At 39.5% G+C, this 15,073-nt stretch overlaps 1 protein-coding gene across 1 annotated transcript in view; it reads right to left on the bottom strand.

Annotated features, from left to right (window-relative positions):
- adgrv1 (adhesion G protein-coupled receptor V1) overlaps window positions 1-15,073 on the bottom strand; it is a gene marked incomplete at its 5' end in the record, with an annotated part of 99,592 nt that overhangs the window by 10,335 nt on the left and 74,184 nt on the right. The window contains 2 exons of the mRNA XM_080045759.1: window positions 4,260-4,381; window positions 13,152-13,309. Of these exons, the coding sequence (XP_079901885.1) occupies window positions 4,260-4,381; window positions 13,152-13,309 (280 nt within the window). The remainder of the gene's footprint in view (window positions 1-4,259; window positions 4,382-13,151; window positions 13,310-15,073) is intronic.

Here is a 15,073-nt window from a genome sequence, read left to right as displayed (position 1 = left end):
AGAGCGTCATTAAAAAACTGTAAACAGCCCTTTAATGAGAACTCCTGGCAAAGGCACCAAGACACATTAATATACAGTAGATGTGAAAGTCAGCCTGCGTCTTTTAAATGAATCATGATAATCTAATTCCAGCTCAAGGAGTGTTTGACGACAAGTCTATATTTAGTCTCTTTCACCAGGGTTCCCATTTGTACTCATTTAGGTTTTTTTCAGTCCATAATGGCAGTCCCACAATAACAACAAAATGTCAGCCCTTTTCCTGTAAATCATTTCCCTTTCACAGCTCAATAAATTAAGATTGCTCCATTGGCAAATCTAATTGCAACCATCCTTTGTTCAGGGCAATAGCATCCCCATCGACATGCGAGTATCTTTTCCTTTAGCAGTGCTCTGTGAAAAGTGGGTCAGACGAGTTTGTTTACTGCTAATCAATTGTCCTTGTGCTTTACCTGTCCATTCCACTCCAGTGAATCCTTCTTCATTTGCACCGCAGACCCAGACCTAACCCCAGAGGCACCCGTTTTAGTCTGAGCTTTGAGGTTGCAATGAAGGAGAGAGGATGGAAAATCAATTGCTATAGTTCTTTTCTAAACGACTATTTTCTCGCAGAGCACGTTAAGTTTGAAAAGTTGGCTGCGAGGGTCAAAATGTCGCCAGGATTTGTCCCGTCTGACACAAATGGCCGATCGGATCCGATGGGAGGCAATCTATTAGGCGGGCATGAAGTCCTTTTATGAGTATTTCTTCCCTGTCTCCCTAGACTCGGCTGGCAATTTGTATATGTGTGTGTGGGCGTGTGGATGTCTGTGAATGCACGCAATGCATGATTGTGTTATTTGTGTGACGGCGATCAGCAGAGGATTGGAGACAGAGAATTAGCAGGCCTTAGGGGCCCTAAATCAAAGACACATTAAGGTCACTACACAAGGAACAAAGGACTTTAATCTGAAGTGTTCCAATGGGATTAAGGCAGGATTTTCACCTCCGTCAAACGAATTTTTTTTTATACTTGTGACAGGAAAAACTGTGACATCAATTAAGTTTAGGAATGTGAGAAATTGTGTGCGTCACCAGAAATTGTGTAGGTCACAATTGAAATCATATCATTGAAAAATATGGTCAAATAACCAGTGGCTTTAAAAAGCCAACCCCCCCACACTGTTGGTGGGCTGAATAGACTGGCCACATGATGTCAGGGAGCGGGGCAAGCCCATTTGGAACTCACAAACAAGTGCTAAGTGCGACATCGATTGTTGCCGTTGACATCACTCCCTCTTCATTAGGCAATGTCCCAACGTCAGAGGTTTACTTTGGTGCAGCACTGTTGTCTTTTGCACCTAGATGCGACATATCACCACAGGTTACTACCACGGACCTTTTATGGCACACTTACAGAACAATGGTGTCTCTCAGAGGACGACAGGAGAGACCGCAAACATTTATAGACTAGACAAGACAGAAAATAACCTCTTGTACTAAAGAGAGCGGGGTACGGAGAGCTTCCCTGGTATCTTTGCAAAGAAGACAATTTTAAGTTGCTTAAGATGCAATACATTTCCACACAACTACACTCCTGTGTGGTTGAATTAACAATTAGTTGTGAAAACTACTGTTGAATAAGATATGGCTTCTTCCAGCCAACACTGTTTTATTCCAGTTAGTAGTAACTATTTGTCATCTCTACTGTATATCAAAACAGTGAGTATTTTGAACAAGTTGCATGACAAGATTTGGTCATAGAGACAACTATTCTCTAACAGAACACTGCCACCAAATACTGAAACCAGAGGTAAGTTATGTTACTTATAAATCATTGATGAATGCCTGTTATGTCACTCTCTGAAGTTACAGTAGATAGCAGTGTAAATGTCTGGGGCTTTCTAGCTGAGACAAGATATTAAGTGATAGTGTTATCTTGTTATACTACATTAACGTCCCTGCTTTAGTACAACTGATACTTTTGGTCCAGAGTTGAAATAAAGACCAGGCAGCAATTTAAGAGAGGCATAAAGAGAAATGAACAAACACACAAATGGAAAGGGAAGAGAGAGAGAGAGAGAGAGAGAGAGAGAGAGAGAGAGAGAGAGAGAGAGAGGGAGGGAGAGAGAGAGTGAGTGAGAGAAAGAGCAGATACTGTAACCCTGCCACACTCTGCACTTCAGATGCTCTTCTTGATCTACCTCGCCATCACATCAAAGCCTGGCTCCAAAGTGGGTGAAAACAGCCTTACTCTCACTCACTAAGTCAACACAATATCAACAGACACACACATTCACATACACACATGTTACCACACGTAGCAGCATGGTGGGCTATACCATCAATATTAAATTTTTCTTTAACTTTCCAGAAAACCCTCTGGTATAACATACCATGAAATGCATACGGTACTTTGAGCAACTACAATATCGGAGAAAAAGTACAGATTTTATTATTGCAAAAACTACCCCTCGATATTTTCTCCTGGCTCAGTAGGCTATGTACAATTTCAAAACAACATTTATCTCTGAAATCTCTGTAATTTGGAGATTGGGAAGTGCAATTGGGAGCAGTGTATCAAAATGAGGGAGCATCATTAGCTTTAATGATGTCCACTAAAGTCAAACTTGAAAAATGAATGCCTCGAAAACCCAAAATCCAACACAATTCAAGCTCAAGAGTGCGTATACATTTTATTTATTTTTTTAGATTAGTTTCACTTCATAACTCTGCACTAGGGGACATTAAAAGAGATGAAAACTTCAATTTATGTTGATGGTGCCAGTGAAATGAATGACAACCCTAATGACAAGGTTAAAAAGGATGGTGATGAACCAGCATATTAAGAATTTTGCTACAGTATTATAGTAATAGCCAAGGAAAGAATGTGATACAAGATGAGGGATGCTGCTGTTGATTGAGTATATATATATATATATATATATATATACATAATTAACGTTATAAATGAACAAACAAACAAATAAACAAATAAATAAATAAATAAATAAATAAATAAATAAATAAATAAATAAGTAAGTAAGTAAGTAAGTAAGTAAGTAAGTAAGTAAGTAAGTAGACAAATAAGCAGGCTTGCAAACAAACAAAATAGACACCTACACTGTAAACGATTGCTGTAAATTTACAGCAGGATTTCAACAGCATTTACCTGTTATTTATAAAAACAGCATTTAACTGTTAATATAAAAGGCAGTCTGTTAAATTACAGTCCTTTGCTGTTATTTTACGGAACGGTAATGTTTTTCAAAAATACTGAACTTTCCTGTTAATTTACCATCAAACTTGGAAGGGACTTGACATGAGCTGCCTGCACATGTGAAGCTTATACAGTTTTCTTCATTAATCCTCATCCATCCACATCTTAACTAATAAGTGTTGTTTACTGTATATCCTCTGGTTAAGTTGACTTAAAGTTGAGTTATATCTACTTGGAAATGGAAATTGCAGTTAACGTAATTAAACCAAGTTAGTCTTACTTAACTGAAGTTGTGTTTACTCAGTAGAATTAAGGAAACGGATTGCCTTAGATAAATCAAGTAAGCACAACAAAGTGTATTGTAGAGACGCCCCCTTTCCCACAATGACTTGCACTGGACTAAACGTTTGTTATGTTGCTATTTGCACCCATAGTAAAGGGGATGTTGCATTCCATTACCTCACTATGCATTTTGTTTAAATAAAACATTTCTGTGTGAACTAACTGTTATTTTTGGTTATAACAAACGGTTTGTGGAAATCTTAAACAAGATCCCTAGTTCAACTCAGGAGACAATTTACAATAGAAATGAATCATTCCATTGAACTTAATATATTGTAAAAAGTGTGTTGAAGTAACAAACAGAAGCTGCTCTCTGTGTTTAGCATTTGAACAAATAGGGGACATAGTAAATTTACATATGGAATGAAACAGATCTGCCCAATGAAATATAACATCCCCTTCGCTCACGGTGCAAACAACATAACAAACATTTAGTCCAGGTTCATCCCTTTTTTCATTAACAGTATAATCCTGTCAATTTTAGTGACAGTCAAATAATGTTAATTTAACAGTAAGAAAATGGCAACCCTGCTGCCAGTTGATTACTGTTTTTACTGAAAAAACAGGTTCATACAGTTTTCTTTATTAACAGCATAATCCTGTCAATTTTATTGACAGTCATATAATGTTAATTTAACAGTAAGAAAATGGCAACCCTGCTGCCAGTTGATTAATGTTTTTTTACAGGGAAATTTCTTACAGTGTAGGTCAATGAACTCACCAGCAAGCAGTTGAAGATGACGTAGAGGATAAGCATCCACAGGGACCTGTAGCCCATGTGGAGTCCTGCCCACAACCAGACCAGAGAGATGAGCAGGAACAGGTAGAGGGCCAGCGGCACCTCTGGACAATGCAATAACAACAACAGAGGAGGATTAAAATAAACAATATCTGTTACATAGTACTGTATACCAACAACTCAATAGAAATACATGACTCAGTGAACTGTATTTTTATTTTATGACTACTGTAAAATCCAGTTGATAAGCTTTTATCCTACTGATAGTACCTGCTGTATTCTTTGTATGATAGTGATTTCACACACACACACACACACACACACACACACACACACACACACACACACACACACACACACACACACACACACACACACACACACACTACTTTGTACACAAGTTTTAAAATGATGTAAATGATTCACGTTCAGAGGAGCAATAAGAAGAGAAGGTTGGGGAGCCAGGAGCGGCAGGCTGCAGGAGCTGTTTAATGACCCAGTTCTTAACAGCCCCAATCCAGCATGGGTGTATAGTTCCTCCAAAGTCTTAATGAGTCCATTTGATCCACATGTGGACTCATGGGAACCCCAAATTAGTGATTGCTTTACACTGCTGCAGAGCAGAAACAAGTATGCAGCAATGAGCAAACAGACATGAAAGCATGCACTCTGGGCTGTTCGCACATCTCCTCACTCACAGCTTCATCTATTGAGCATTTGCAGTGCCGCTAATGCTGCTCAAGGAGCCAGTGTGCACAGTCAATTTGTTTTAAGAAACTGCATGGACAACAGATTTGTTTAGCATGGCTAGCCACATTTATATACTGTATATACAGTATACAGTATATATACAGAGAGAGATACAATTATATGGAGTGGCAACGATAGCCTGTACATTAGATTAGATTATGAACATGGACATAGAAATGATCACTCAGATTACTTCACTAAACTTAAAGGTGTGTAAATGTGGCTCCTATTTATCATCATAAGTTCTCACAATAGGAGAACCATTGCTGTTGGCCTCTTGATTCAAAGCCCCAACAGGCTTTTGAACAAACTAATATTATTTAGTAAAATAATACTAATACTGTTTTTTTAAATAAAATGCTTCAATAATTACCACAAATACCTGATGTCAGTTAATCTGTAAAAATGTCATCCTTATTTTTAAAATACCTTTTGTTAAGCCTGTCATCTTGGCTCACCTGACCGCTCTGTGTGTTGGAACTAGTGCCATCTGACATATTGTGGAGGCAGGCATAGGCATGCCCCTTAAGCCTGAGTTTGCACTCAGTAATTAGCACGCCCTGTAGTAAATACAGACCAAATAACATACTCTCCAACACAAACATGTGACCTCATGCTAAAAACGCTTACTCTGTCATCTGCACGCTGTATACAGTAGACACTCACACCACATATTATACAGCACAGCATGTTGAAAAACACCCATACAAGTCTTTTTGTATATGGGCTGCGTCAAGTGTTTCTTAGATGAGACAAGTACACCAAGGGGTCTTCCTAATCTGAGCGATGCAGTAGCAACCGGTGTCACTGGTAACCCAAGTTCTATCAGTGCTGATGCACCACATACTGTATAGCATTTCTTGCTAGTTGCTACACTAGTAGAGATAAATACTGCTCCTCAGACTGTATCCATAAAAGTAAGGACAGATACATTTATATTCCTTTTAACAGGTGCTCCTTGTACTATTGATGATTTATGTTGTGAGAGTTCAAGGGAACAAACCATCAAACCGAGGGATCCTTGTCCCTTCCTTTATCAGTTCATGGTGTTCCTCTCAGCTTGAAAAATGATCTCCCCTTATCTTCTTCTATTATTAGAACAGCTAATAAGAGGACAAACAAAATGAGCACTGCCAATCAGGACCAGACTGAGTCATCACACACACAGAGAGAGAGAGAGAGAGAGAGAGAGAGAGAGAGAGAGAGAGAGAGAGAGAGAGAGAGAGAGAGAGAGAGAGAGAGAGAGAGAGAGAGAGAGAGAGAGAGAGAGAGAGAGAGAGAGAGAGAGAGAGAGAGAGAGAGAGAGGCCTGATAAATAAAAGCAGTTCATTACCCTCTAGCTTGTTTCTTTCAGGAGAAAACAATGAAGGAGAGCTTGAAGTGAGTGGCCAATGAATCAAGCGGAAAATGCTGTGTTGTTTTTGAAGGAAGGTTCTTATGACCAAGATACTTTTATAGATATTTAAAAGGAAGAGTCTTTCAAAACACTTCACGAACAAAACGTGAAAAAAAAGATACACAATAAGATGAATCTAACATATTAAGATGACAAATACATATTAAGGTAACACCCTCAAAATCCTCTTCGAATCAGCTTAATTTATAGCCTGGCTCCACCCAAATGAAATGAAGTACGATGGTCTGGTAGCACCAGGCTACTTAACTTAGGCTGGGTGTTCAATTCAAAATGATGCCACTGAATATCCCTAGCTGTACTCTACTGGTCAGTGTGATGTAGGACAGACTGTACAGTTCACTTCACAAGTAGGATGGAAACACAGGGCAGGGGGGCCCAAGTTTGCACAAAGCGCCCTCACTTAGGTGCCACTTCCACCACTCTTTTCTGTGCCAATCGGCTCTGAGTACTGCTCACTATCTCACTGCACCTTTCCTCTGGCTCAACCCTGTTATACTGTATATTCCCTCTCAATGTGTCCTTCTTTTCATTATCTTCCTTTTCAGGCCTCTCCCTTTTGAGAAATACCCTGGTTAATGCTTTCTATTGCTTCAGTATGTATTATTTCACACCATGCCTTATTGTGCTGTTGGCCGTCCCTGGACATTTAGTCTTATTATGGGACAACACATACAGAAGTGTTGATGAATCCTTCCATCTGTTGCTTTTCATAATTTTTCTTCTCACACTTTCTGCTGCTTCTAGTTACAGCAACATAGGGTTTTTTCTATCTCTCTCTGCCTTTTCTTCCATCAAGCACATCTGTCTCCATCTCCTCCCTCCCTGCTTTGAGTTTTTCCAACCATGTAAGCACATTCCAGCCTGTGGACAGGACAGAGCTCCCACAGTAAGAACAGGTTCCTAGAGCCAAGTGGAGACTATAAGTGCAAAGTGCTGACTGAATGTTTGGCCTGATACCGCTAAAAGGAAAACAGCGAGAAGCAGAGCTGCCACAAGTTCTCTGTAGTTACTGTGTGACGCGTATGCTTGTGTACTGTATGTGTGTATGAGCATGGAGCATGGATGGATAGGAAGACATGTGCACAAACAGCTCTCTACCAGAGAGATGCTAAATGATGTGATTGGTATCTTTGTGTCTCGTAGAGCTAAGAAGTGAACAGTTTAACCCCCAAATAGAGCAATTTCAAACTATTTCTTGTGATTTTCCCTGGATACAAGGGAGCTACTCTTGTCTACAGGGGCACAGGCTCCAGTATACGTTTGATCAGAGCTGGTGAGAAGACAAACTGAGAGGAGAACGTTGTTTCAACAAAAACAGCGGGGCAGAAAACCCAAGACATTACTGTCACTGAGAGGTCAGCAGCTGTCATAACAACAAGATCTGCAAAGCATGTTTTCAGGGCTCAGAAACGCCCCATATACAAGAAATGCGTGTGTGTTAACCACGTTTGAAAATAGGCACAGCAAAAGCTACTAAGCTACTAAGTACTATAGCAGTACAGCAAATACATAAGGAATACACTTTGAACTATACAGCTACTACTTTGTATGAAATTATGAACTATGATGTAATGTTGCTACTATCAGTTCTGTCAGCTAAACAGGAAGCAGCCGCCTTCAACTTAAAAAAATATTGTCAATACAATACAGGAATAGGGGAGAGTGGCCTAAGTTGTGCCAGTGGGGAAGTTGTGCCACCCCTTGTTTCTAGAAATTTGTGGAAGAAATTGAAAATGAGACCACATATTTAAGAAGAGCCCTCCATTTGACTCATCCTGTTAAGAAGGGAGACACAAGGAATAAGATTAAAGCACATTTAAGCTAAACAAACGTTTTTTTTCCTTTCAAAGTACAATTTCCATGATCAAGGTTTTTTGATTATTGTGTCCGAACAATTATAGACAAGTTTGAAAACATTTGACACATGTTTTAGTGCTTTAGTATGCTACACTTTGAGTCTATACAGTTAGCACGATGTCAGCCCTAAACTGCTGCATCATGCCTATTATCCAAAATTCTGGGGTTGGGGTGATTTGTGCCAAAGGGCCTGGGTGAGTTAAGTAAGTAAAATATATTTATAAAAGCACATTTATGACAGTTTGCACTGTCCAAAGTGCTGAACATAGTGCATTCAGTAGGTAAAAAATTAAGATAAAATAACAATAACAAAAATAAAAGACATAAAGCCCAGACATCCACATATAAAGATAGTAGTGCAGAGATAAGATTACAGGGCTGTACAGTGCGACAGTTTTGATCGCATTTGCTACTGAAATTGATCACGTGCGATGATGAATACAAATCCATTCGCACTCCTGCGACAGGTTGATAATGAGGGGAGGCTGTCTTTGAAACACAGAGGAGCGCTGCACAACACTGCTTAGAGGGCTCTACATTAACACTGCGGGTAAATGAGTCTTAGGAAAGTAAGTTATTGAGTCCACCCTTCACTTTGGCTGGTGAAAGATATGTGCTCTCGGGATCTGTGCTCGTGCAGCGATTCTAGGTAGGCTATAAAAACTTCACCAACGGCAATTACCGGAAGGAGACGGCACATTACCGCAGTTAAGTTAGCGCGTGTACAAACAGAACATTTCCTGTGCGCCTTCACATTAAAAGCCTGTTACTAGCCAAACGTGAGTTGACTTTTATTTTGAAGCCGGTAAGAGCAGGAAATTAGCGCTTTTTTCTAGCTTGAAAGGCAACTCATTCAGCTGCAGCGAGCAGTCAACAGTAGCCTAGTCTATTTACAAAGTTTTAAATAACCCACTGAAAAGCTACTCCCAACACATTCACAACAACCTATTTAATTTATCCTAAATTGTACCAATATGTATGCTTATTTATTTAATAGGCTATGTTTAATGTTTTAAAGTTTGGTTTTAATTAACAGAAGCAATTGGCAGGTTAGATTCTTTTTTCTAAATTGCAATCAGTGCACCCCTATTCATTTTTCCTTAATTATTACTACACACACTAGGATATAATATGAGTTGAGAATCTCAAATGAGACCAAGATGACATGCTCAAAGGTAATTAGAGCGAAATGCAAGGGTTAAGGTTATGCAAGTTTTCGATCATACTTTGTGTGCTACCAAATTTATTTTTGTGCTACTGAATTTTTTTGCTTGCTAGCACCAGTGCTACCACCTAAAAAAATAAGCGTACAGCCTTGGGTAAGATAGTTAATGGGGAGGAAAAACCAGGGTGTACAGATGGATTTTGAGCCTTGATTTAAAGGCAGAAATGGAGGGGCAATCACATTTGTCAGGTGGCAGTCACAAGCACGGAGCAACTAGTGCGAAGTACATTTCTGAGAGTTGTGCCAGTGGTATGGCTGTATGCGCTGGTCACCAAAAAGAAAGTGATTGTCTACAGTAGCTCAGAAGAGACTGACATAAGACACCACTGATGAGAGTTCAGATGGCCAGAAAGATGATAATGGTGACTTTGTCATTGTGAGCTTTGCAGGCAAAACCACATAGATCTGCTAGGCCTTGTTTAAGAAAATTAACCTTCAATCTTTGTAAAATATTTACTTTATTTACTTTAAATAAACCTTAAATAAGGAATTGTCTTATGGATTTGTCTTGCATTACAGTTTATGAGATATACTGTATATCAATGGCACAATTTACCCCATGGTATTCTCTCTTGTGGCACAACTTACACCACACCGGGGGCAAGTTGTGCCACAAGACAACTTTTTTTCCGAAAGCTATATTTCTTAAACAGTTTATTCCAGATCCAAAGTTTTTATTGCCAGGGATGCACAACACCCTGAAATATATTTACATATTTGAGTTGGAGACATAACTGTCAAGGCCTCACTTTAAAATCACTTTGAGTAAAAAGTGGCACAACTTAGGCCACTCTCCCCTACCATGTTTTATTGTTAACATTAATCCAAAGTAATAATAATGATAATTTACATGTGTGGTGATAGGCTTCCTGGTTATACTGTAGCTAGGATTGATGAACGATGTGAACCAAGTTCCAAGTTATGACCAAAAACAAAAACAAAGCAATAAAAAAAAATACCCTCAACTTAATATGTCAACTGGAATCATTTGAAATGCGTATCAAAACAAATCCGTCTAATAAAACCGAGTATGAGAAAACCAACCCTAGCCTTTCATCATGAACCACATCAACACAGAGAGTTTTTTTTAAGGCTATGAGAGAAAAACAAACACCTTTCTGGTGTCCAAAAAAAGGCAACTGCAAAGCCTCAAAAACACAAAGAAAATTGTACAAAACGCTGCAATCAGACCTCATCAATTATATTTCTTTGTTTATTTCCACATTCCTGGCCAATCGACGATCAAAGTGCAGTCAGCAAACACTTGGAGTCTTAAAAAATTAAAACAATAGCTATTCATTCAACTCTGCACTGTGGAAAACTGAAAGTATGTTAACTTATCACTATATCAAAAGTACATCATGTCTTACAAACACACCTTGTAGGTTGAGTGGGGGATGGGAGTTAGATGTTTATTTTTGTTTTGTTTTGCTGGCAGGTCTTAGATTGGGTCACAATGGCAGAGTTCCAATGTTTGCTGAGGTGCAGGTTCAAGTGTTTATGTTGGGACCAACGTGCAGATTGCAGACACTGGCACAACTGCTTAATTTCCCTGACGTCAGATGTCCTGCTATGTCTTCTATCAGTTCGCTCTTATCAGTTGTTTGCTGCAGTAAGCATTTGAAAATGTTGGCAACCTTAACATTCATTGTCCGAATGGCATCCGCTATCCCACAGGATCTGTAAGAATCATAATTCTAGACCAAATCTGAAAAATTGTAGATAAGTGCAAAGAATGAGCAAAGGCGTAGCGTGAGCTTAGAACAATACAAATATTGCAGGCCTTTGCCTAACATTTGTTTTATTCCTCTTTGGACTTTAGACATGTTGAGACAAATCCAACACCAATATATTACTCATGCAGAAAACTACAAAAGAGAAAAAGAAAGAAAAGAAAAGTATCATTAATTAATTATTAATGTCTGTACTGTTTGTTTGGCGGTAGTGAGTCATTATAAATCCAGATGAAAACAAAAAGGGAACCCAACACTGATCCATCACTTTGATAAAGAGTTCTGTTCTCTTATTGTGTGTTTTCACATATTAATTTAAATTCAGTTCGTATATCAAAGCGCAGCCATTCTAAACAAATCTGGACACACATATTCACACCTCAAGGGCCATTTTTATCCTCTGTCCTGTGCTTATGCCACCCACACTCAGCCAGGACTTTAGACTGCTGCTTTGAATAGTGTGTGCTGTGTCTCCCTTACCCCCTCATTTGCTCTCTCTCTCTCTCTAGTAAATAAGAAGTTTTACAAGCTGCTTGTTTGCTGCCCCGACTGCTTCCTCTTTGTATTTCTACTTCAACATACAATGCAGTACCATATTTCTCCTGCCAGGTAAAAATCCTACTGGCTGACCTTAAAGGTGCTGTAAGCAGAATGGTTCTTTTAGCTAACTTCCTGTCAGTTACTGCAGTTAGCAGTATCCTCGCTCGTCCCTACGTCACCACATTAATGCACTGCGGTCTTCAAGCAGCAAGTTATTTAGCATCATCTCAGATGTGATAAAACATGATAAAAACAATCAAAACAGACATTGGGAAGGATTTTTACCTGCTCCACCATTGTAGGCGCATAAACATTCACACGTGTCGTTCTGGCGTGCACCAGCAGTGAGACGTGTTTCGGTTTGTAGCGTTCTCTCTTGTGATTGGATATTAATTTCGGGATCCCCCGAAAAGTTTATTTGCCGATTACATGCAGAGCAGCTGACTGAGAGATCGGCTTTATGAAACGCGCACATTATGTAAGTGATCACTGTATGAATAAAGAGCGATTTAACATGATTTATTATTACTTATATTAACATAAATAAACCGCTTACTTCATCTTTAAGCCTCAGCCTTGTTTTAAGGTAAAGTACGGCTCTCATGAACACCTGCCTGTTGCTGGGCAAAGCACTGTTTTGGTTTCCCACTCTACTCTTTGCCACACACAGCGTGTAGGGCAAACTGCTGGCCAGCCAAAGGACTGGCACTAATTCGGGCTTTGCTTTGTCATTGGAGGGCCTTGACTGAGCAAAACAAACACAGCTTGCTGATTCTCACGGATGGCCACTGATTACAGCCACGATACCGAGGGACTAGTGTGGCTCGCCTTGTATCTTCATGTGTGGGCTACTGTTTAAGACAGAACCATAAGTCTGTGATGGTTATTCCTCAGATACATCTTACAAGGTTTGAGGTTGTTTCCACTCATCTCACTACACTGCATACAGTCAAATGAGGACAATGGCTGAATAAAGTGTGCCTGTCAGCATTTTCTTTCATTTAGAAGAGCAGGTATTCCTAATGTTTACTTCCTGTATGATGAATCCCTTTGGGTAAACAGGCAGCAGACAGAGACTGAGCCTGTAAGCTGAGCAAAATACGGGCTGAAATCTTAAGCCACAAATAGGGGTGGATGCAGTCTAGTTCCTGAGGGCATTCTGGCAGCAGCAGGGCTACTTGTTTTGGTGGTGTTTGTTCGTATACGTGAGAGATTGTGTGATTGATTGTACACAGAAGCAATTGGATCTCAAGTCTTTTGTGCATACATGTTTTTTTCCTCTTTAAGTAGAAACACAAGAGTGCCAGTTCTCAAATCTAGTCTAGCTGCATTGGTGGGATGCTTGGAGGTACCTGTGCTGTTGGTCCGTCCACGGTACATGTCGTCGTAGGCCTTCCACTGTTCCGTCACCTGGTAGGCGTGGATGAATACGACTAGCACTGCAACAAGACATATAAGAGGCACCAGCACCGCCGTGCACAGAGCAGCATAGATGTTTGGGATGAAGCACCTAGAGGAAAAAAAGCAAAAGCATTGACAACAAGTGCATTGAGCTCAAAGAAAACATAAAACATATAACACGCCCACATTGCTCTATATTTACTCCGAGTTAAGACTTTGTTTCATGAAGTTTCATAAACAGGATCCGGCTGGAGAGACCTCTCAGCTCACAGCTAAGACTCACACGACCTAATCGCTCAATAGCAGCTTTTGCCATCAGCTCTGCAAAATGCGTGTGTTCTTAAGTCTTCTGAATAACCGGGTCACCCTGCAGCAGCAACAGCAGGATAAGATCTTAGTGCAAAGACGCTTAAAAGTGTTTTTCCAATTTACATTTTCATAGAACAAACAACTCAATACAATTGTCTCCTGCTCTGAAGGGGGAGTTGAACATGTGAGTTCATCTGCTGATCCTGCCTAACAGCTAACGAAATAAACATTGTCAAGTCTTTAGGGAAAAACTCAATTCCAGGCCTAATACAGATAAAAAAGGTCAAAATGTAAGCTTATTTCTTTTAAAAAGTGGATTTATTTTACAGTTATCAGCTTGTTTTGATTTCATTACGTTCAAGTTATTTCACTTTGTATAATTTGTCCCTCGAGTCGGGTCTGAAATCTCAGGAGTCCTTTCCCAGCTTCTGTCCAATCAGATGTGTTTTTTCTCTATTAAAGAAAACTGGGCAAAATGTTTTTCTCTGGGAAAATCAACATCCTCATATAAACCACAACTGCCAAACAACTACCAAAACAGTCATGCGACTTTTTCCTTTTTCACAAAACAAGCTCGGCCCCTGGTGTGGTGGGAGTATCGAACACAGATAGGGCATCACCATACGCATCGTGCAGACAGTCTTTATTTGGAGGCAAGCTAGCGATAACATAATGTGAAGTATGCCAAATAAAGCATTGCATCACCCTGTTCCAGCAAAAACAGCCAGACTATGAGAGTGTAAACACAGTGGAATATGGATATTTGTGTTGTACTGGACTTGTGAGAGGATGAGATCTAACTGTACTGAGAGTCTCACAAGAAAGTGAAATGCAGTGAATGAAGAAAACATTTCCAAGGGGCCCATTACACTAATGTCCTGTATGGGTGATTCCCATAGAAAACGTTGCTGGGATATGCTTTGTATAAATGTGTCAGTGTGAGGTTATGGGTCGATTTGTCTGCAAAAAGTAGACATTGCAGGAAATTCTAGTAAAATCATAGAAAAGCCTGCATGGAATATACTGTTTAAATTAAAGCGTCGCTATAAAGTTCCCATTCTAACCATGCATCAATCCATCAAGGTAACAAAGTTTATCATGTTGGTCTCAAATAACAATGAGTAAAGCACAGCTGTATTTAATTTGTGTTGTGTTGTGTTGAATTTGAAGACTGTACTGTTAAAATATAAAAGAAGCCTCTATTCTAGTTAAAGACGTACCGTGCCACATAATGTCATTTAACCACAGAGCAGTACCAGCTTTCAAAAAACACACGATGTGACCTACCCTGTGTAAGCACTAACTATATGGATGACAGAGCTGCACCATAGTGAAGATAGATGGGATGACAAAAATATGAAATTGTTACACCAACAGTGAGAAAATTGAGATGTAATGTGATTTAATAGTACCTCTCCTTCCTATGTGGGCTCATCTCAACACACTTCTTTATTACTAGTCCAACATGGATCTAATGTCAAATACTATTAAAAGGTGTTTCACTTGTTGGTAACGACAGTTGCCAACAACAGTCGTTACAGTATACTGTAGATGTCACTGATAC

This window comes from Ammodytes marinus (genome assembly GCF_949987685.1).
Source record: "Ammodytes marinus genome assembly, chromosome: 2".
Lineage (NCBI taxonomy): Eukaryota > Metazoa > Chordata > Actinopteri > Uranoscopiformes > Ammodytidae > Ammodytes > Ammodytes marinus.
Note: the sequence above shows the minus strand (reverse complement) of the source record. Positions and strands in the feature narration are given on the sequence as shown.